The sequence below is a fragment of the Dipodomys ordii genome, unplaced genomic scaffold, assembly GCF_000151885.1.
Source record: "Dipodomys ordii isolate 6190 unplaced genomic scaffold, Dord_2.0 Scaffold33, whole genome shotgun sequence".
In the NCBI taxonomy this organism is placed as follows: Eukaryota; Metazoa; Chordata; class Mammalia; order Rodentia; family Heteromyidae; genus Dipodomys; species Dipodomys ordii.
In genome coordinates, this window is record NW_012267249.1 from 3,341,264 (window position 1) to 3,364,867 (window position 23,604).

At 50.6% G+C, this 23,604-nt stretch overlaps 1 protein-coding gene across 1 annotated transcript in view; it reads left to right on the forward strand.

Annotated features, from left to right (window-relative positions):
• Foxo6 (forkhead box O6) overlaps positions 1–312 on the forward strand; it is a 20,136-nt gene extending 19,824 nt beyond the window's left edge. The window contains exon 3 of the mRNA XM_013016772.1: positions 13–312. Coding sequence (XP_012872226.1) covers positions 13–312 — 300 coding nt within the window. The remainder of the gene's footprint in view (positions 1–12) is intronic.
• Positions 313–23,604: the final 23,292 nt, after the last annotated feature.

The window sequence follows — 23,604 nt, forward strand, 5'->3', positions numbered from 1 at the left end:
GCTCCGGGCCTGGCACCGCCCGGCCACGCTGCAGCCTTCGGGGGCCCGCCCGGCGGTCACCTGCTGGACGCGCTGCCCGGGCCTTATGCGGCCGCAGCCGCAGGACCACTGGGAGCCGCTCCGGACCGCTTCCCCGCAGACCTGGACCTGGACATGTTCAGCGGGAGCCTTGAGTGTGACGTCGAGTCCATCATCCTCAACGACTTCATGGACAGCGACGAAATGGACTTCAACTTTGACTCAGCCCTGCCTCCACCTCCCCCCGGCCTGGCCGGGGCCCCGCCCCCTAACCAGAGCTGGGTGCCGGGCTGAGGGCCTCCCCTCCTGGGTAGCCTGGTCCCCTCCCCAAGGGACCTCTGTCTTCCCGTCCTGATCCCTAGGTCCCAACCCCCTATCCAGCTGCGCAGGAGGAATCGGGTAGCTTCAGCCAGCTAGAGACCTCCTTCAAAAGTTGATGGCAGAGGGAATTGGGAGTGAGCTGCTGGGGACCCCCACCATTCCTGCTTAACTCCTAAACCCTCACCCCCTTCCTCCTCCCAGGGCGAGAAGCCTGGGAGAAGAGGTCCAAACGGGGCGGGGGGCGGGGAGTGGAAAGGAACAAGGTGGGCCGCCTGGTGTGGATGCTGGATGGGGAAGCCACCTAGAAGATGGGGCAGGGGCATCTCTACATCTTCAGTTTTGTTCTGTGGAGGCATGACAAACAGGCCAACACAAACTCCCATCTGATTCTCAACTGACACTTTCCTCACTGGTCTTAGGCTCACCACTAGAAGCCAGCAAAACTCACTCTCTGTAAAACTCACACCTACCTGGCCATCCACCTGAGTAGTCCTATTCCAGCCCTAAGCCACCTTCCCACCACCCCCAACCCCATAGTTCCCCATCTTCCTCCCATCCAACTGCCCCTAACATCTCCTCTCCCGCAGTCATTCAACTCTGCAGTCCCCATACCTCCAGTACTAGTCACAACCTCTCCAGCAGGCCTCAGCTCCAGACCCACTCCCTAATCTGATGACCCCTTCTCCTTGCCAGTCCCTGCCCCTCCCATATTTATAAGTGTCCAGTTGGGGGCGGGCGGTAGGTGCGGCTTCCCCAGCGCGTATAGTAGGCAGTGTACTGTGGCCGTGCCGTCAGCGTGTGCGTGTGCGTGTGTGCCGTGTCAAGGCCGTGTAGAGTGCATTGTACAGCATATTTTCATGAATAAAATTGTTTTAAATATTTCCCGCGTGCGTTGGGCTAGCAGGAGGTGGTGGAGGTGGAGAATAATCTGAAGTGATTGGGTATAGGGTGGGGGTCCTGTGCCTGCTGCTGTTGTGGCCTTGTGTCTGGGTATGTATCAGCATTAGCTGATGAAGAGCACATTGGTTAAGCCCCTGCTGAATTTCTCATGCTGGAGATGTGCCTTGTGGAGCCCTGCACCTGTTTCTGTGAACATGTGAGTGCAGGAAATTTCCAGCCTGGGGAGTCTGGCAAGAAGGAGCATAGATATTTACTGAGAACCTGTTTCATCTAGGTTTTGTATGGCATGGGTTTTGTTCCCATTGTACAGAAACAAGGTCAGAGAAGGAAAATAACTTAGGAAGATGAGGGATGGGGAGCCTTTGGAAAAGCCTCTGTTGGAACTATTCCCTCCCTTTACCAGATCTGTGGCTTTGCGCACATTTCAACCTTGGTAGCCTTGTTTTGCTGGTCTTTTACTATAGCACGGTAGCCCCCACAGTGAGGAAAACTGTGTAATACTCAGCCCAGGCCCTGCAAGGAATTAAGTTAACACCTATTAAGTGCCAGTCCTTGTACCAAGATTGCAGCATGGGTAGGATCTCAGCCCTGAAGGAACCTGGTGGAGTGGGGGTACTGTCTCAGTGAAGCCTTGAAGGATAACTTGGCACTGGGAAGGGAGGGATTCAGACAGAGGATGTGGCATATTCAAAGTCTCAGAATCAAGAAGTATGTAGATTCCAGAACCAAAAGCAGTTGTATGGCTGAGGCTCAGAGATGGAAAGCTGGTGACAGGGAGGCTTCGGGCCAGAAGGGATAGCAGTAGGAGAGAGGCTGGCCAGGCTGAAGTGCTGATGGTGACTCACATCAGCCAAGAGGAAAAAGGACAAGCTCACTTAGATTATGGATGGAGTCATTGCAACTTGGTTGTGGATTGGACATGGAGGGGAGAGGTGTCAGCAGCAGATAGGACTGTTCCCTAAGATGGGAAACACTAAGTGGAGCTTTGGGCAAATGGAAATCTTTGGGGCCTGAGAGAGGAGGGAGGTCCATTTGAATGACATTTTCTGGCATTAGGCAATAAAGTGGCAGGATGGTGATGACACCTGGACAGCAAGGTCAGACAGGAAGTCATCTGGACTGGAGAGGGAGATGAGAGACAGGAGCAAGATTATCGCTGCTTGGACTGGCTTGGGGTACAGCCTTGCAGAATACAATAAGCAAAGAACCCAGGTCTGCTTTGCCCTTAGGCAAAAGAAGAGGAGGAGGAGCAGGGGGTGCAGGGGGTAAGAGAAGGAAAACTGGGATTCAGAAGGTCGTTAGGGTCTGTGAAAAGACTGGTAGGTCTTGGAGCTCCAGGAGACTCATTTTCTTGGTAGCAGTAGTACCTGTCTTGTATATTTGTTGAAGAAAAAGGATTGGAGTCTGAGGCTCTATTAGCAAGGGGCAGAGCCAGGGTCCTGCCCTTGACTATATGTCCCCAACGCTTTCCTACAGCGTCCTGGTCTCTGAGGAGGTAACCATGGGCAGGGAAGCAAGTTGAATCTGCACAGGTTCAGGCTTAGAAGGAGTGTGGGTGCTAGCACATCTTTGGTGGATGGGGTGGGGGAATGGGGGGAATGGGTAGGGAGCATATAGAGACTGAAGGGCCTCCCTGGGACAGATGTCTCAGTCCCACCCAATAACCAGACTCTAAAATGGTCCAGCTGAGTCTGGGCTCCATATGGGCTGCAAAGCTGCCCCCACCCTAAGCTGCTAGAGGGTGGGCCTCTGGTGTACATGTGCAAGGTCTGTGTGTGTCCATGTCATGCCATATGCATCTGTCTGTGTGGGCCTGTGTGTGTGTGTGTGTGTGTGTGTGTGTGTGTGTGTGTTAGGTGTTAGTGTGCTGGAGGGGGTGAAGAATAGTGGAGGTCTCTTCTTGTCAAGGGTGCACATGGCTGAATGTGTGTGTGTGTCTGTGTGTGTGTGTGTGTGTGAGAAAGTGAATCCAGTCTCTGCCCACATGTGTGTCAAATGCCCTCCCACTCCTCACATGTGCACCTCGCGTTCATTGCGCTCATTGCTCTCTGGGTGTGCCTGCCTGTCTTGGCTTCTCCCTCCCTCCCTCCCCCCTCCCCTTTCTCTCTCTCTCTCTCTCCCTCCGTGCATCAGGCTGGTACTCCCCTGCCAGGAACGTCTTCCAGGCTGCTCTGCTGTCTGTCAGAGGGGAGGGGAGCAGAGGGACACTCCAGCCCCTGGGATCCAGCCCAGCTCATGTACAGAGGGAGCAAGGAGCCTACCTCAGAGTAATGCTTGAGCTGTGCCTGGCTTAGGCCAATGATAATTTCACAGACAGCTTCTGTCCTGCTGAGCCCCATCCAGAGAAAGGGGACAACACCCCTGCAGCTGGGGGTCTGCCATTGGCCCTTCCCCGCCAGCCTTGGAGCCCAGCAGACGCACCCCCCTTCATGCCCACTCCCTGGGAGGCGTCTGACACATGATTTATTCATAAAAAGCCATTATTTGTGCCAAAGAAGAACTGAGCTGCTCGCTTTTTAAGTGCTGATAATGCTCTCAGCCTCCCTGCCTCTCCTCCTTCCCCTCCCCTTCCTTCTCTCTCTCCCCTTTCCTCTCCTCTTCCTTCTCTCTCCTGCTTCCCCCCCTTCCTTCTCCCTCACCTCCTTCAGAATTCCTATTCTTCTCCCATCCCCCATCCTTTCACTCCAACCCTCTCTCTATTTCTTCATTGTTCTCATCTCCTCTCCCTCCCTTCTTCCTCCTTTTCTCCCCTCCCCCCCCTCAGCTCCTCCCTGCTTCTCTACAGTCAGGGGAATGGGGCAGTGTCCAAGCTTGCTCAGAACCAAGTGGCCCAGTTTGAGGAGGTCTGCTCCAGCCCAGAGCCATATGGACCCTACCCCTTTGCCTCAACCTTTCCCTCTTCAGGATTGTGGGAAAGCTGAACAGGATGAGGACTGGCTGGGAAAGAGGGATCACTGGAGATGGTTCTAACCAGCTCATCCAATAGTTAAGGAGTTGACTTTAGTCTCCCATATTAGCATAGGTCGCCCAGAATCCCAAATAACCATTCAATCTAAGTAAAAACAGTGCACTTGCTATGCAAATGCAGATTGAAAGCAAGCCCCATAGGACCCCTTTCCCAGCCAACAACGCCTCCCAGCTCCCGTGTATAGACATTCTGGACCTCATTATTCAGGTGGTGCCAGGAGAGGCTGGCATGGAGGGAGACACCTGGGTTCTGCCAGAGACAGGAGGCAGCAGAACATGTTCCCAGATGGCAGCTTGGACATTGACACACACAGGATTCTTAAAAGCTGACATCCCAGATGCACGTGTGTGCCCTCATGTTTGCATGTGCATATCAGCATGCAAGCACACACACACCCATGCATGTGCTCAGCCACCCACCTACTCATGCAGATGGAGAGCCTTTCCTCATTCCTGTTTGGAGTGTACCTCCCTGAACACCTGCTTGGGGTGAGGGAGCTGCAGCTCCTTTCCCATCCAGACACCTGTTCATTCATTCATGCATTCATTCATTCACTGTCAGCTTTGCTTTATCACCCCATTTATCTGGCTCAGTTCTTGTACTGCATGCCGGGGTGACAGAAATGAACTAGATTGGCTCTAGGGATCAAGGCTAGAGCAGAGGGGGTTCTTTCAGCCCTCCCTTGCAGCTTTGGGCTGGGGGTTGGGGGGGCCCAGCAGGCGAGGGGTTAAGTCATTTGGCATCTAGAGCTGGAGCCATTAGGCCTCCTAATTATGAAATTATCGAGGTCCTCAGGTGACTGCTAATTTCACACACACTGTTCCTCTCACGGCTAATGAACGCCCGCAGAACCCACGCCTTGTCTTTCCTGCTGAACGGTGACCTGCAGTTAATGAGCTCAGGAAGGCAGACAGGCCGCCGGCTGGGTGGGTGGGGCGCCAGGCCTGAGGAGGGGGCACTAACCCCTCCGCCTCTCCCCACTTCCCTTGCTGGCTGCCAGCTCCATCAAGGATCTGGGGGCCTAAATGCACCACAGTTCCTGCAGGATAGGCTAGGCCCACTCAGAGCTATTGGGAGCAGGGGTGGGGTACAGATCTGGGGAAGCTTGGGGTCATATGATCCTGAGATAAGCATAGAGCAGGATAGGGCTGGAGACAGAAAGGGAATAGAGGTAATGTAAGGCCATTTCTGCTGGATTCTGTAGCCATGTCAGGGACATTTATGAAGGGGTAGCAATAGCCTAAGGGGTGAGGACTTTGACTTTGGTGGTGCTAATGATAGTCTAAATGTTAAATCATGAATGTTGCAATGCTATTGTTGCTGCTGTGACTTTATTAAATACTCAGGTTTGAACTCAGGGCTTTGTTCTTGGACAAACTCTCTACTGCATGAGCCATGCCCTTCGCCCTTTTTGATTTAGTTCTTTCCCAGATAGGGTATTTCATTCCACCCAATTTCTGCCTTCCAGGTAACTGGGACCATAGATGGCTGAGATGCAGGTTTCAGTTTTTCCCTGAGCTCACCTGAAAACCTGATCCTCCCAATCTCTTCCTCCCAAGCAGCTAGGAATATAGACATGACTGGGTGGTTATAGCTTTTGAAGTCTCTGTTTTTAAAAAAATTCAAAAGCATCATTAGAAAGTAACCTATAGGGCTGGGAATGTGGCTTAGTGATAGAGTGCTTGCCTAGCATACATGAAGCCCTGGGTTTGATTCCTCAGTACCACATAAACAGAAAAAGCTGGAAGTGGTGCTGTGATTCAAGTGGTAGAGTGCTAGCCTTGAGTACAGAGAGGCACAGGGACAGAGCCCAGGCCCTGAGTTCAAGCCCCACGACCAGAAAAGAAAGAAAGAAAGAGAGAGAGAGAGAGAAAGCAAGCAAGCATCTTGTAAATACATAAGAAAAGAAGGGCTGGGGTCTTGGGTATAGGGCATATAGCCTAGATCTAAGGGGTCATTCTTCCAAATGCTGACACTTAACCCTTTGGGCTGTCCACTAGGTGGCTTTGAAAGCCTGTGACTTGACCTACCCATAAACCCCAGCAAGGCCCAGGCTAACTAAGGGGCCATATGGCCAGGGAAGGGACCAAGATGGTAGGAATTGTGTTTTGAACGTAAGGGCTTCTATATTAACCTTGACCTCTGTGGCCTGGGGCAACTCCTTTCCTTCTCTGGACCCATTTCTGGGTGGGTACTCAAAGAGATGAGGTCACAGTTGTATTGCAGACTACATCTACAAAGAGGCAGGGCAGGGACTCTGGGGTTGTGGCCCCCACCCTACTATATCTTCTTGAGGCCAGCCTTCTTCCTTAGAAACCAGAGCGTGGCCTGGCTCCCCCTCGCCAGTCACAGGTGCTGACCTCTGGCAGCAAATCCTTCTATCACAAGCTCTAAGCTTCTTCACCTCAATTTCCCACCCATCACAGGTGGGGAATAAAAATGTGAGTTAACTTTGGATGCCACAAAGATCTCAGAAGGCATAGCTGTTACTATGTGCCCCAGGACTTTGCTGTCAAACTCTGTCCTCTCCCAAGGTGCCCACAGGGTCTCTATTCCACTCTGAGGTGGGGCTAGATGTCTGCCTGGAGGCATTCCCAGGGGGAGGGCAGGAGGAAGAGAGAGAGAGAAAGAGAGAGAGAGAAAGAGAGACTGCCCATCTACCTGTGGGTACATCCTGGTTTTGCACAGTTCCACCACCCCTTTGTGTCATTATTCCTATTTGACCTGTAAAACAATATGAGGGAGATGCTTTTGTCTAGCAAAGTAGAGATGAGTTTACCTAACATGTACAAGGCCCTGAGTTCAAACTTCAACCCCAGTTGCTTCAGCAGCACATACCCTGTATGCTAAAATCAGATGGTACGGAAAAGATTAGCATAGGCCCTGCTCAAGGACACCCAAATTCATGAAGTGTCCCATTAAAAACAACAAACCACAATACCAAAAATATAATCTGTCCCCTCCCCAATGCTAAAGCATGCAAGCTTGCACACCCACAGGAGCTGGACATAAACCTGCGCCTCATTAGTAAGCTTGCAAGCATTCACAGGCAGACACACACCGCATCTATGAGTATGCATGAATATAAAAACACTGTTGCATATGTATGCAAATAAATCTGGCCAGGAAAGTGTGTCCATGCACGTGTTCACACCCCTGTGTGCACCCACACCCATGCAAACACAGAAGCACACAAAAGATATCCTCAAGAGACTATGTATGCACACATGCACACAGAGGTGTTCCCATACAGATTGGTCCTCACACATAAAAGGTGGTGTATAAGGACCCTCACATGTGCACACTGGTGCATGTACACTTGTGCACGTGCCCAGGGCACGTAGGCCCAGAAACCCTGCTGCAGCAAGGTGAGCAACTCCATTGTACCAAGGGTGTGATAGATGGACCCACGTCCTAAGTGACTATCAAAGTGTCGTGGCGTGTGAGGCGCAAACACCAATTAGTGGGGCCTTTGAAAGCATCGGCTCGTTAGAGGGGAAGCAGAAGAGGCTGAAATTGGCATAAAACACAGAGCTATTTAACTCTCACGGGGCGGGGGAGGGGTTGTGCACTGTGGAAAGGCCCTTGGGCAGAACTCCCCCTCCCCACCTCCATTCTGCACTTGTTACTGGAGAAGGACCCTCATGAGGGGCCTTGGCAGGCAGCTTTGATGTTCCTTGAAAGTGGGGGTGGGGGATAGCCTCCTGCCAGCGCTAGGCTGGCACCGAGCGAGCGGGGGCCGCGCCAACTGGCGATCAATTTCATGCACATCGTAAACCTAAGTGCTTTCTGGAGAGTCGGGCAGATTGCACATAAAGTCCCCCTTCTGTCCCTAGCACACGGGTGGGCGGCTGAGGCAGAGGCTCACCCTGGCAGACAGACCTCCACTAAGCTTAAGACCTGGTTAACCTGGTCCCCAGGAGGAAGTGTCCCTGGGTCATGGGAAATTGTCTCAGGAAGTGCCTCCTGAGAGACATGGGAACAGTACATGAACCTGGGGTCCGCCAAATCCTGCTGCTTATTGTTGGAATGACCTGGGCATTCAGCTTCTCTGACTATTGGTCTCTTTGTCCGGTAGGGCAATATGAGAAGTAATGGGCTCTTGTTTTCAGCCTGATGTGTCAGGAGCCGAGGAACCTATGTGTACAAGTGAGAGCCCATTTCCATTTATTGCTATGTTCAGATGATCCAGGCTCAATGCACACATGCTTCCTGCATAGCCTTGAGCTCCTCTCCACGAAGTCTGTATCATTTCCTGGCAGGCTCCAGAGAGTGCGGGTGAGGGACAGAGGATAAGAGTTTCACTGACCCCACCAAACTGTTTCTCACTACAGGAGCCTTCCTGGTCTGCCCTATTCCTTCTAAACCCCGGCTAATACAGAAGATCAGATCTCCCTGAGTGCATTTGGAGAAGACCACCTATCTCTCTTGCCCCCAAACACCCATATCAAGCAAAAAGATGGCCTCTGGCTGTCTTCCAGGTCCCCTGTGGCTTGGGTACCAGAGCAATCTTGAGTCTACATTGAGGCAGGGGCAGGTGAGGGGAGGAGTTCTGTCAGGGCTCAGCTCTGTGCCTCTTCTATGTATATCATATCTCAGACATGCTTTTAAAGTCAGCTTCTTCACCTTCCACCCTCATCCTAACCCTAGGAGCTCAAATCTAGCACCTAGCACCAGGTACCTGGAAAAAACCCCACACTGCTCTGGTCAGAGTGCCAGATTCAAATCCGGTTGAGTTAACCATATGATGCTAAAACTTACTTCCTTTATCCTTACCTCAATGTCCTCATCTGTAAAAGGGATGTGTGTCTACTTCACAGGGCAATGGTTGAGTGGAATCAGTAAGGAAAGGTAAGTACTGCACTAACAGCACACAGTGGCACCAGGTGAGTGTTTCTGATGTTATGATTATATTAATGTTAGGATATTAGAGCCACTGTTACTGTTTCTCCCATGCCCTTTTCAGATCCCTGATACTTCCTTATCTAGTAACAAAAGTAAAGTTTTCATGTTTATTTTGGGGTAGGCTCCAGAGGAATGTCTTTCACAATATAATTTTCGTTGGTACTCAGAATTGTACAATATCCAACTTGGAAAGCTGAATATGGTTATCTCCTTTTCTCTCATATGCTGAGACCTGCCTAGCTAGAATGTCTGATAGTCAGGTACCTCAGAATGAGTCTGGCAGTAATCACTCAGGAACTGAGTGCTGGATCTTATGTAATTAAATTTCACAACCACCTAAGGAGTTGATGATTAGCCTCAGATTGAAGATGGAGATGTGCTCAAAGAGGACAGTATTAGTTAGGGTAGGAGAGGTTATGCTGTGATGACAAACAACCCCTAATCTCAATAGATAAACATAACAAAAGTTTGTCATCTATGCCAAATCTGCTGCAGATCTAGGCATCTCTCCAGGGATGCTGTCCTTCATGGAGTGAGTCAGCGTTCTCTGACTCTTGAGGGTTCATCATCTCACAAGAGTCTGTCTTAGTTGCTGCAGCAGCTAGCAGGTCATGCACCAGCTCCTCTGTGGCTTGGCAAGAAAGGAACCATTTCACCTCTGTCCATAGCCCATACTTACCAACAAGGAATGTGGCCAACGTCAGAGTCTGATGCAGGAAATTGGATGTGGTGCCTGGGCACTGGTGGCTCACACCTGTAATCCTAGCTACTCAAGAGGGTGAGATCTGAGGATTGCACTTCAAAGCCAGGCCAGCAGGAAAACTTGTGAGAGTCTTATCTCTAATTAATCACCAGAAAACCCATAAGTGCCGCTCTGGCTACAAGTGGTAGAGACCTAGCCTTGAGCAGAAAAGCTCAGGGACAGTGCCCAGGCCCTGAGTTCAAGCCCTATGATCAAAACAAAGGAGGAGGAGGCTACTAAATGCTCAGGCATGAACCAGACAAGAAGAACCCTTAGGGTGGCCACCTGGAGCAGAGAAGAGCCCCCGGTGATGGGCTGGAGCTTGACTTTGAAGAAAGCAGACAACATGGATTTGGACAGGCAAAGACAAGGCTGTTCCACATAGGGACAAAGGGTAAAAAAAATACTTGAAGGTAGACTGCCTCTGAGACACCATGAAAATATCCTGGCTTGAGCAGGTCTGGCTAGGAAAAATGGTAAAAATGAATAGGATGTTCATTACAGAAAGAAGTATCTCATAGGTAACTTGATAAACTTCCATGTGCAGGAGGTGGGAGAAGGGGGCTCTGGCTTGGGAAATGAGGTGACATTCTGATCATCAGCTGGTGAACTCAGGAAGAGGTCTTGGCTATGCATGGGCTCAGGTAGAAGGCTTGGTACAACTATGCTAGGTTTCAGAACACCATGGAACATGCAGGAATGACCAGGAAGCAGTAGATGGTCAGATCCCACAATCCAGCCCTGGGCTGGAGCTGAAGAACAGAGGTTTCCAGCACACAGGTACTGTCATTCTGAAGCCCTGGCTAGGATTTAATCACTCAAGGGTCCTATGAAGGAACAGAGGAGGGTTCCTGGGACAGAACTCTATGATGGAAGGACAGATAGAGTCCAGAAAGTTTCCAGATAGATGAGTGGGGACAAACCAAGAGGTATCATGGGAGCAACAGAAGCCTCTTGGCTTTCTTCTGAGGAAAAGGAGGGCCAGCGGTGCTCAGTGCTGTTGTGACATCGGATGTGGCATAGCCAGAGATAGAGCCATGAGAAGGTGGATGGCGATGTTGGACAGGACAGGTATGGAAGCCAGACTGGAGTGGGTCAAGGAGCAGGGAAAGGCAGCAAAGTATAGGCAGTCAATGTAGACATCTCTCCAGAAGCTTCCCTGAGTGGATAGTTGGGGAAGAGGTTGGCCTGTGAAAGAAGAGTATTTTATTTTACTATTATTATTATTACTGCTATTATTGTCAGTCCTGGGGCTTGAACTCAGGGCCTGGCCTCTGTCCCTGGCTTTTTGCTCAAGGTTAGCGCTTTACCACTTGAGCCACAGTGCCACTTCTGGTTTTCAAGTGGTTAATTGAAGATAAAGAGTCTCATGGGGACTTTTCTGCTAGTGCTGGCTATGAACAATGATCTTCAGATCTCAGCCTCCTGAGTAGCTAGGACTACAGGCATGAGCCCCTGGCACCTGGCTACTATTGTTTTTTAAGAAGGGAGAGACTGAACGTGTTTCCAGCTGTTTGAAAGGAGGTGGAGAGGCAAACAGAAATATAGTGAGAAACACAAGGCTGATTTAGGCATCTGAGGGTAGAGGGTAACAGGGAGGGGGGACCAAAGGTGTTTGTACCCATTGGGTCAGCCTAGAGAAGCCATGGAGGAGATGGCTAATTACATCAAGCAGCTGAAGTCAGAGGAGTCACAGGAGACAGAAGAAAGTGGGGTGTGGGCATAAGACAGAAAGAAGAGAGGCTGGGGAGTAGAGGGACAAGGGTGAAGAAAAGGTAGAGGGGGAAGATAATCAGAGAGAAGAGGCACAAAGGGGGAGGCAGAGAGGCCAGCAAAGAGGAGGATTCAAAGCCTATGCTGAGGCCCAGCACAGACACCCCTCAAGCAGTCATGGGCTGGGCTACAGAGTGGCTTTGTAAAGAAAATGTGATTTTCTCAGAGAACACTCACCCAGTCCCAAGCTTGTTTCTCCCCAACCCAAACTAGTGCCCAGCCCAAGGTCCAGCTGACCCTAGCAAAGTAGATGCATGGGCCTCCTGAGGACTTAGGTAAGGGCATCAGGAGTCTGTCAAACCCTTCCTCCTCTGCAGGGGTACAAGCTACCCCTCCGAGAAGGGTCCTGTGCAGAGGAAGCCCTCTTCTCTGGGCAGTCCAAGCCCCAGGTCACCCAGCAGGCCTGGGATCATGGAGCAAGGTGCAGCAGGAGGCCAAGACAGCAGCCAGGCCCCTGACCCCCACCCTTCACAATCCAGCTCCAGGCCTTGGTAGCTCCTGTAGGGCCCAGGCCACCCTGACATTCACCTAATTGTCTTCGCGCTTTGATGAGTGGCTCCGCAGAGGCGCTGCTGCGGATCAAATTAAATGTGAGCCAAGCAGGCAGGCTGATGATGAGAGGGAAATATCACATTTACATAGCCCGGGTGGGGCGGGAGACCCAGGCCCAGGGTGACAGAGACCTGGAGACCCAGGGAGACACACAGGAAGTGAGATGGAGATGAGGCTGGGGGAGGGTGGGCAGGGCATCGCCCACAAGATCCCTCCTCACTGTGAAAGAAAGGGCAGATGTCAGAGGAATCAATACAGGTAGAGAGCTCTGATCACCTCCGTACAGTCCTCTTGCCTGCCAAGCCCAGGGAGCTGGCCCCAGATGCTGTAGAGCAACCCTCTTGCCCAGCTCCCAGCTGGGGCTCCCAGCAGGTCCCTTGGCCCCACCCCCAGACCCACAGCTGGGCTGCAGCTGCCTCCCTTAGTGGCTGTGAGTGGCTGCTTGGTTCAGTTGGGGACAGCCTAGCTGCCTGTCCTGGGGCTGTGGAAGGGGGCTGGCCTAGGAAGGATATACTGTGAGTGTACCCATGAATTCCACCATGAGTGATGATGGTCAGGCACTTGTATGAGATCTTCTGTGTGCAGGTGGGGGCTGCCATGAGGTCTGGGCACTTAGAGAGTCTTCATGATCTGGGTTTCTCTCACCCTTGTTGTGAATCAAGGCCTAACACCAGAGCTTTTGTCTTCTAAGTGTAGGACCTCAGGTGACACTGGATGTGGTGGAGCTGGGGTACTGGAGCCCCATGGGCTCCTTAGGGACTGACAAATGCATACTCATCTCTTCCTTAAGCTTCTTAAACGCTTGCCCTCCAGAGACATCCCTACATCCCTCCTTAGTCCTGAAGGCCTGGTTGGACAACCTTAGATGGGATCTTCTCCATTAATGGTGTTTTTCTGAGAACATGTCAGGTGCCATCGTTTGCATAGGTGTCACTGAGCCCCCACCTCAACCCTCTGAAGCAGGCCCCATCTTTAGCTTCCTTTAACAATGTAAAAGGGAGGCAGAGGACTATAGATGGAGAGTATGTGAGAATGTACACATCCATGCAGATGTGTTCCCATGACACTGCCAGTCTCTGTGAGGTGCTTCACCCCTTTACCCCATCTACCCCTCACAACAGCTCTACCACCTGGGAATTGCTACTGCTCCCATTTTTGGAAGGGGTAAACTGAAGGTCAAAACTATAACCCTAGCTACTTAGGAGGCTGAGATCTGAAGAACTGGGTTCAAAGCCAGCCTAGGCAGGAAAGTCCATGAGACTCTTATCTCCAATTAACCACCCAAAAGCTGGAAGTGGTACCATGGCTCAAGTGATAGACCACTAGCCTTGAGCACAAAAGCTCAAGGACAGCACCCAAGTCCTGAGTTCAAGTCCCAGGACCAGTACACAACACAACACACACACACACACACACGCACACTCACGCACACACGCATGCACACACACACACTGGAAAGTAACAGCCATAATTGTCAGGACTGATACTAGGACCCAGGCTCTAACTGTCTTTTTCCAGAACCTTCTCCCCTGCCTGGGACATCAAGGGTTGGGCCCCACCTTTCTCCACTTACTCCCCCTACCTGCGGCTCTCCCCACCCTAGCTCCAGGAGAGCCAGGCCCTCAAAAGGCCTATGAGTTCCACTGAGAAGCCCTTCCCCCTCACCCACAGGGTCCAGGGTGGCTTTTACTGGGAAAATAATTAGAAATCTAATTCTTATTTCTCCCACTCCACTAATTGTCTGTGGACAATTTGATTGTAACAGTCGTCACTGAAGCAGAAAAACCACCTTATTTCTGCCAGATATCCTCCCTGCAATTAACACCAGCAACTGCCTCGCTCTCCTCTCACCTGCAGAGACCCAATCTTGAGGTGTCCTCACCCTTCTGCCTCCTGCTCTGTCCAGGGCACATCTGGAGCCACAGTGGGGGATGGGCAGGGGCAGCAGAGATGGGTGTCAAGAGAAAGGAGGAAGAGAGAGAGAGAGAGAGAGGAGAGAGAAGAGAAGGGAGAGAGAAAGGGAGGGAGGGTGGGAGAGAGAGAGAGAGAGAGAATATGATTATTTGAGGCCTGAGTAAAAGAAGGAGGGAGAGAGATGGAGACCCAGGCTAAGGGAGAGGCCAAGGAGTCTCAGCCAGACCCTGGGCAGAGGGGGATGGGGAGAGAAGGCCCGGGAGGGATGGAAGTGTCCAATAGACTAGGCTGAGGAGGCGGAACCAGAGCTCTCAGTCCAAATGTCCAAGGCAGAGGACACACCTCTGAGAAAAACCAGGCAGTCATTGGGAGCAGCCTGGCCTCCTGTAGGAGGTGGATGGCTGAAAAAGAAAGATGAGTGGAGGAGGGGATAGAGCACAGGGTGGTGGGGGATGGGAAGGGTGACGGATGAGGTCCGGGGACCAACCAGACAGGAATGCAAAGTCCATTGAATGGCCTGAAATGAGAAATGGCAGGAACCCCAGGAGCCAAGCCAGGATTGACTTGTTGATTAAAGCTGCAAGGGCTTTGCTCTGCTAAGGCCACAGATCCCCATTGTTACCCCAGACTCCCCCCATGTCTTCAGAGCCCCCTCCCTGCCCTGTCTTGCCCCTCCTGGAAAGACCTAGGCAGTGCGGGACTTGGGAGCCTTATCCCAAGTGGGCTGAGCTGTCCTTGTTGGAGCCCAGGTGGCAGCCTGCACAGTGGTCTCCTTAGCTGTGCTAAGTATGGCACAGTTCAAAAGAGGGCATCTGGCTGTGCAGTCACCCCATAGCAACCTGGGACCCATTTCAGGGTATGGGGTGGCTTGCTGGGCATACCATGGGGGGCCCGGGTGGACAGCCCAGCCTCGTGAGAACCCACAGCAGCCACCTTTACCTGCATCTAGGTCCAGGTGATGGCTGTGGCCCAGCCTTCTCCCCATTGGCTCAGAATCTAGGAAGGGCATTGGGGGTTGGGGGAAGGGTTGGCAGCTTACAAGGTAGAGTCTGGAGCCTTTGGATGGGTGGGAGAGCTGGAGAGAGATGGAGGAGCTTCCTCCCAGAGGCTCCTCCGCCTCCTCTTCTCTCTGCCAGTTCCCAGCCTTCCTCATACCCCTCCCAGGCTTGTCAGGGGAGGATGGGCCAGGGGCTCCTGTCAGTCTCAAGCTGGAGAGCTCCCCAGGCTTCATTAACATGCAAATTAGCAAGTTCTGACTGGCTGTGGTAGCAACGGGCAGCCACCCCTCCCAGCCCTGAGAGTGGTGTGTGTTGTGTGTGTGTGTGTGTGTGTGTGTGTGTGTGTGTGTGTGGTCTGCAGCAGGGCTAAGATAGGGGAGAGCCGCTCTCACTGCTCTTTCTCGTACACCACACATATACACACACACACACACACACACACACACACACGTGCCTACAGAAAGACAGACACACATGCATACCAGAAATACATAGCCAAATACAGCTACCTTCTCTACAGTCTTAAGAATGCAAATGGACACACAACTTTCATCTGGAGTGGTCACAGCCTGGTCTGCCCCAAACACATTTCCAGCTCCACTTCCTTCCCAACATACCCTTACATACAATCCCACAAACACCGTCTTTTCCACAGCAACACTCACACACCCACAATCTCAGTCACACATCATACACAACTACACATCCCAGCGAGGGGGACTGCTGAGGCTGTGGCCACCACCACACAGATGCCCTCCAGTCCTGTACCTTCCCATGTTCCCCTTTCTAGAACTGACCAAGAGCAGCCTATGTTCTACTGGCTCTCATAATGGCTTCTTACACAAGTTCCTTGTGTGGACCCACTGTCCACACCTCCTTCACCTCACCTACTTGTGTTGTCTTATAGACATCCGCTCCACAATGGCCCACCCTGGTCTTTCTGTGGGGTTGGGCCCCTTTGGCTGAGCAGTCCCCCAGCACTTCCCATGAGAGCAGCCCTGGTCAGGCTGTATTGCAATTGCCTGTTGATGAGAGCTCAAGGGGGACCGGAAGGCGTCAGTCAGTCTTGTTTACTGCTCTGTCCCAGCACTCAGCTCACTGCTGCCCATCCATGCCATTTCCGCACAACAGGATGGAGCAGGAGCCAGCTGCGTTAATAACCTGAGTGGCTAATACTTACCCAGCATTCGCTGTGGGCCCAGTCACATACAAAACAACCCTATGAAGGAGTTTCTCTTATTATCAATCTCCAAGTTACAGGTGAGGAAACTGAGGCACAGCAGGGTGAAGATGTCTGGGCAAAATCAGCCAGCTAAAACTAGGGTCTGAGCACCTACTCTGGAAAGCTATGTATATGCTCTTTCCAGGATACTGGGCACAGCTTTGAAGGGCTGGTGGCCGTCCTGGGAAGGGAAGAGCAGCAGGAAGAGTTGCTGACTTAAAAAGAAAAGGGGGGTGCTAGACCTCTGAGAGGAGGCTTTGGGCTGTGGGGTCCTAGGGCACCAGGGCTGGAGGGCTCAGCCAGGCCACCCTCACGTTACAGAAGTCTCAATCAGATTGCTTCCCCTTTCTTCCATATCTACTAAAGTTTACCAAGCACTCTGGAAAGCCCCCTCCACGGAGCAAGGCACCAGGATGGCTGCAAGGATAGGGTGATATTGCTTAGACTTAGTCTCTCTCCTTACTTCAGTCTATCTCTTTTAATTGTCAGGCCAGTCTACTGAGATTGGCACTATAATTAGCTCCATTTTACAGGTGAGAAAAGTAAGGTTCAGTGTACCTATCTCCTCCACATGCTCTAGGTCAGAGCTGTAGACATCTGCAGTTTTGTCTTGAAGGACCATCCTCCTCCTCCATGCTAACTTTGCCTTTGGAATGGGAGTACCATGTTTTACAGATTCCACTCTCCTGGTTAATGTTCATTAGCTCAGCAGTGGACACATGATTTGAACTGGGCCGATGAGAGCCCAGCTGGAGAGTCTTGAATCTGGAGCCACGTGAGGCTCTGTGGTTTTCAGCAGCCCAGGTCCCCTGGTACAGGCAGAGAGGGAAACTAACCAACACACTGAGGGAAGGGATGAAGGCCCAGCTATGGCTAGTCTGGAACTTGGCTAGGGGCTAGTTCAGGGGGCTTCAGCACATTCTGCTTACTCTCCCAATGAGCTCCACCTTGCCCAAGCCTTACCCCATCCTCCCATCCTCTCACCCCTCTGCTGGGGACTGGGGTTGCTGAAATGGGACGGGATGAGGCTATATTCATTGGATGATCCAAGTGGGGCTGAGCCAAGACTCAGGCTACACACAACCCTTTCTGGCCTGACAACTGGTAAATGGTAGAATGCAGTCGCAGGCATGCACTTGCTCCCCGTTTGTGACAAGGAATGAATGGATGGGAGAATGAACTGACATATCTCCCAGGCCCTGGCTGGGCCACAGAGCTGGCTCGCTGCCCTCATGAGGAGTGCGCATTGTCTTTGGGCACACTTGGTCCCCATGTGGCCGCCTGGCTCTGGAAACCACTGGAGCGTGTGGGTGGGACTCAGCGGGTGGTCCTTTCTGCTGACCTGTCTGTCCTCTCTCATCCTTCTCACCATCCCCTGTCCAGGGTTCTCATGTGGAGAGGGGTAGGTCTTTCAAGGCAAGCTGTAGCCAACATTTTTTCATTTCTTTTTAAAACAGTATCTTTTGAACACAAAAGAGCAAGAGCTTGTGCCTTTGTTTCTGTTCTCTAATGCAAGGGTGGCCTCAGTGTCACCATGTTTGGTGGAATAGGGTATGAATGGCACCCTCTGCATTGTATAACCCTGCAGAGACTGAAGGTCACCCTGAGACTGGAGAAAGACCCTTGGGTGACAAGTAGCGACATCCGCTGAGTGAGTGGAGCAAGGAGTGGCTTATTGGTTGACAATTCAAAAATGTCACAGGCCACATGTCAGCTATTGAGCTGGGACTTGGACCTAGGGCTCCTGACAACCCAGAATTTCCAGGCCTCTTTTGTTGGCTTTCTGAATTCCCTGGGGAGAATGTTGTCAGGGTTTACTCAATGTGATTTGCTTCATTTCTCCCTTCCTCCTGTACTCCTACCTTCCCCAGACACAGTGCAGGCCCCAGTGGGGCTTGGCTGTGACCCACCCTCCAGGGTTAAAGGTCACTTGTAGACCTCTCCTTTTTGTTACTGGAGTTACTGATTTGGTAAGGTTGGGGGGCGGACAGGGAAGTCCTAGGTCCCTGCAGAGAAAGGAAAGAGCCAGGTCTGCGTGCCCCCCTCCGGGCTGGGGTCCCTATATATTCTCTGAGACTGACCCTAAATTCTGTTAAAGTGAAATGAAGGTGCTTGTGTTTTGGCTCTGGCTCCACAGCTTGGCAGCTACCACCTGCATCTGGCACCAACAAGGCAAGAACGCAGCCTCCACCTCAGTGTCCAGAGCCCAGCTTACCACAAGCTTAGGGCAGTCCTTTCCCAGCCCAGGGAAGCAAAGGGTTAACTGACTGGGGAGGCGGGAGCAGCAGTCTTTGGCTAAGGAGCCTTGTTAATTGATTCCCTCATTCCCATTTGTTCCTGCTAAAGAGAGACAGATGAGAGGGAGCCCGCCAGGCCCGGCTTGGCACCCGGCAGCTTGGCTGGGCACAGCTGTGCTCATGGCGCTGTGTCTGTGGGGGAGGGTCGGTCGCAGTGGAGGTGAGGAGTTGGGGCAACCTCACAGCAGGCCAGTGCCCCCAGCTTACTCTGGGTCAGGCGGAGAGAAGGAAGAGCACTTCTGAGAGGCAGATCCTTAGTGGGGCCTCTTTGATCTCTCGGCCCCAGCCTGTCACCACCAGTGGTCTGGGAGCTCAGTAGCAGACATGGGAGGCAGCTTCCTTACCACCCCTCCCGTGATGGGACTTTTGCCAGCCTGAGGCCCAGACAGTGTTTCTGCCTGGAACAGGGTCAACTCTGGCCTGTCCAGCAGAGTTCTGGGCCTCTGTGAGACAGGCTGGGGTCCATATCACAAAGCAGCTGGCATCTTTGCCCTGCTGCAGGCTCTGCCTGAATCCTCTGGCCCTTAAAACCTCACTAGTAGTAGTAGTAGTAGCAACAGCGGTAGTGATAGTAGTAGTAGTAGTTGTTGTTGTTCTTCTTCTCTCTCTCCCCTCTTTATCCTTCCCTCTCCCTTTTCTTCCTTCCTCACTTCCTCTTTTTCCTCCTCCTCCTCCTCCTCTTTCTTCTTCTTTTGAGCCAGTCCTGGGGCTTGAACCCAGGGTCTGGGCACTGACCCTGAGCTTTTTGCTCAAGGCTTGTGCTCTACTTCTTGAGCCATACCTCCACTTCTAAATCTTTGCTGATTAATTGGAGATAAGAGTCTCATGGATTTTTCTCTCTGAGCTGCCTTCTAATCATGATCTTCAGATTTCAGCCTCCTGAATAGGTAGGATTATAGGTGTGAGCCACCGGTGCCCAGCTTCAACTCAACTCTATCATTTTTCTGCCTCTCCATTTCAGCCCAGCTCACCAATGGCTGTTAGATTGGCTTGTGCCACTTTCCCCTGTGAGCATAAAGTGTGAATGTCACGGGGAAATCAGGTATAAGACCCTGGAGTTCAAATCCTGGCTCTGCAACGTCCTAGTTGGCATAATTTGGGCAGGACAGTGTAGCATCTCTGAATGTGTAGAGAGCAGTACCTATGCGTAGTAGATTTCCAAATGGCCGTGATTCTCCCCACTCCCTCAGCGCACCTGGTGGCAGCATAACTCTACTGTAGCTCCTCCCACCAGCTGGAATCTACCATTTTTTTTGTGACTTTAACCTACAGACAGAATGTGGAGGAAATGACAGGGCCAATTCTGAGCCTAAGACTTGAGAGGTCTTGCACACTCTGACTTGACTCTTGGCACCCTGCCCAGCTTCAGCGTGAACAAGCTGGGGCTGTCCTGCCGGATGAAGAGAGACACATGGCCTGGTCCCTCTCATCACTCAAATGACAGCCATGCAATCCGCCCAAGCAGAGCTACTTGACTGACTAGCAGCTGACTGCTGATGACTGAGCCCAGCCAAGAACAGAAGAATAGCCCAGGTGCATTGCTAAGCTGGAGAATCCTGAGCTGAACAAATAAGTGGTAGGCATTTTAAGCCATAAACTTTAGGGCAACTTATTATGCAGCAAGAGCTCACTGATACACTGTCTCAGATCATTGCAGTGTGAAGTAATGTAAGTAAACTGGAGAATGTAAATAAAGTAGCAGAGTGCCTGACACAGAGCAGGAGATCAGAAAGTAGAGCTCATATCACTCTTTCTTAGAGTAGAGTCCTGGTTTGTAAATTGAAGCCTCCTGCATTCAAGAATATTCTCTCATCGGTGTTCACAAGATCACCAGCTGGTGATGGGTATGGTGGTTCACCCCTGGGAGGAGGAGACTCAGGGGATTTGGTTTAAGATCAATCTGGGGGGAAAAAAAGAGTCTATGAGGCCTCCATCTCAACCAATAAAAAGCTGGGGTGGGGGGCTGGGATGCAGCTGTTGTTCCAGCTATACAGGAAGTGTAAGTAGGAGGATCATAGTCCAGGTTGTCTGGGACCAAAACAAGACCATATTCAAAAAAAAAGCTAAAAGGGCTGTGAGTGTGGCTCGAGTAATATAGCACTTTCCTAGTCAGTGCAAGATCATGAGTTCAGAACCAGTACTGCAACACAAACAATGCAAAACAAAGCAAAACAAAACCCAGTACTGCAACACAAACAATGCAAAACAAAGCAAAACAAAACTTATAAATTCATCCAACTCTCCTTGACCCCATCCTCCACATACCTCCCCTAAAGCTACTAAGATAATAAGTGACATTACTAGGTGCTTTTGTGTGTTGGCTCTGGTAGCAGGTATTTTATATGCTTTATCTCACCTAATCTTCACTCGACCTTGGGCATCATTTCAATGACCACATTCACTGCTTTAAGTCCAAGTAAAATGAGGCTTGGAAATTCAAAATCTGACTTGTTTGGTGTCACATAGCTAGTGAGTCTTGAGAGATTTGCCAGTTCTTCTGAAAGCTATTGATTATATTCTACTCTTGTCTGCTTTTCCAATTCAGCCCTGATAGCAGGCCCTGGCCTAGTAGCCCAGTTTCAGGAGATCTGGGTTTTCCTCAAGCTTATTTACCATATGATAGAGGTAGTCTGGGTTAGACCCCCACTCCACCCCCTAACCTGGGCCTTTTCTTCTAACTTCTCTCATACAGGCAAACTTTGAAGCCCTTTCTCCCTCATCCAGGATGAGGTTTTTATCCTCTGCTCTCACTACAACTTCTTTTAGGGTCCTTAGCACTTTTAGGGTCTTTTAAGGTCCTTGACACTCTGCTTCAGCATCTGAATGACACCTGTTCAGTTTTCCAAGTTTTTGCAAATTTTTCCTTGCCTTCATGATTCCCTTCCATTTATTTCTCTGGTCAAGAATTTAATTGGAAAACGTCTTTACCCAGTGAAGAAAGTCAGCCCTTCCTGGGTGGAGCTTGTTTCTTTTGTATGTTCTTCCCACTATGGTATAACCCCAGTCATCACTGTATTTGATTCTGGTGCCCTGCATCTTGTATATACATTTTTCTGAATTGAGGAAGGGAAGGGAAATAACAAAATGCTAAAACAAGGATAGAGGTTGACCCATTGTAACAATGAGATATACAAGACACTATGTTGAAAACGAACTTTACAACTTGGGGGGAGGAGGGAGGAATTGGGGAAGTAGGGAGGGAAAGGATAGTAGGGGAAAAGTAGGGAGAAGTGTATGGAGGGAAGGAATGGTAGGGGAAAAACAAAGGAGGAGGCAACAATGCTTGATAAGAAATGTACTCACAACCTTGCTCATGTAACTATAACCCCTCTGTACAGTATTTTCACAACAAAAAACTTTAAAAAAATAAAAAAGTAGGGGAAAAACAAAGGAGGGGGGTAACAATGCTGGATAAGAAAGGTACTCATGGTCTGGGAAGGTGGCTCAGTGGTAAGAATGCTTGCCTTGCATGCATGAGGCCCTGGGTTCGATTCCTCAGCACCACATAAGCCGAAAAAGCCGGAAGTGGCGCTGTGTCTCAAGTGGTAGAACCCTAACCTTGAGCTGAAGAGCTCAGGGATGGCGCCCAGACCCAGAGTTCAGGCCCCACGACCGACAAAAAAAAAAAAAAAGAAAGGTACCCATTACCTTACTCATGGAACTGTAACCCCTCTGTACAGTATCTTTACAATAAAAAAGTAAATAAATAAGCCCAATGGGTTCCATTGTGCAACTCCACATAGCGTATCACTTATTGAAATGGTCAAGGCAAAATTCAGCATTCTTGGAAATAGCTTGTAATTTTTCTCATTTTACTTCTCCTGAATCCATCTTATTATAGTCACAAAATAAACACAATATCATTTAAAAAAAAAAGAGTTTAGTTGACCCTTATGCTATGTAAGGGGCGCAGGGGCATTATGTGCTCATCCTCCCTTCTTTCCCCTCTCATGAGAATCTACACTAGCTTCCATGTAACCGATGTGTTCTTACAGGCCTCCTGTCCCTGCCCAGAGGCCACTGGCCTACGAGTGGCATATATTTCAAGCCTAGCCAATTAAATGTCTTCTCCAAAGTTTTGGACTGGTAATGGAAGAGAGACCATTAAGAAGGAGCTCTTAGGCATGTTTTTGTTTGTTTTGATGGTACTGGGTTTGAATTAGGGCCCCATACTTGCCAGGCAGGTGCTTTATCATTGAGTCATACCTTCAGCCCTTTCTTGCCCTGCTTATTTTGACATAAGGTCTTGCTTCTTGCCTGAGCAGGGACCTAGACCACTACTCTCTCAGTCTCAACCTCCTGCCTGGCTAAGATGACAGGTAGGCATGTGCCCAATGGCCAGCGATTGGTTGAAAAGAGATCTTGAGACCTTGAACCTGTAAATCCTCCACATCAGCCTCCTAAGTACTTAGGATGACAGTCATGAGTCACTGTGCCTGTCTGGTTGGTTGGTTTTGTTGGGACAGTATCTCATTTTATAGGCCAGGCTGTCCTTCATCTCTCAACCTTCCTGTGTCAGCCTCCTCAGTGCCGGGATTACAGGTGTGGGCCACTGTGTCTGGCGATGAATGTACTTTTTTCTTTTTCTTGTTTCAAATTACTTTCATAGATTTTGTATGTGAATAGCTTTTGGAATAATAATTCTTTTAAAAATGTGTTTCTGGGATAGTCTTTTCCTTCTTCACAAGTGCGTATTAATCTCATATGTATTTATAAAGTTTTTTTTTTTATTTTGTCAGTTGTGGGGCCTGAACTCTGGGCCTGGGCGCTGTCCCTCAGCTCTTCAGCTTAAGGCAAGCGCTCTACCACTTGAGTCACAGCACCACTTCTGGTTTTCTGGTGGTTTATTGGAGATAAGAGTCTCACAGACTTTCCTGCCCGGGGTGGCTTTGAACCATTATCCTCAGATCTCAGCCTCCTGAGTAGTTAGGATTACAGGTGTGAGCTACCAGCACCTGGCATATTTATAAAGTTTTAAATTTTTTTATTGCTAT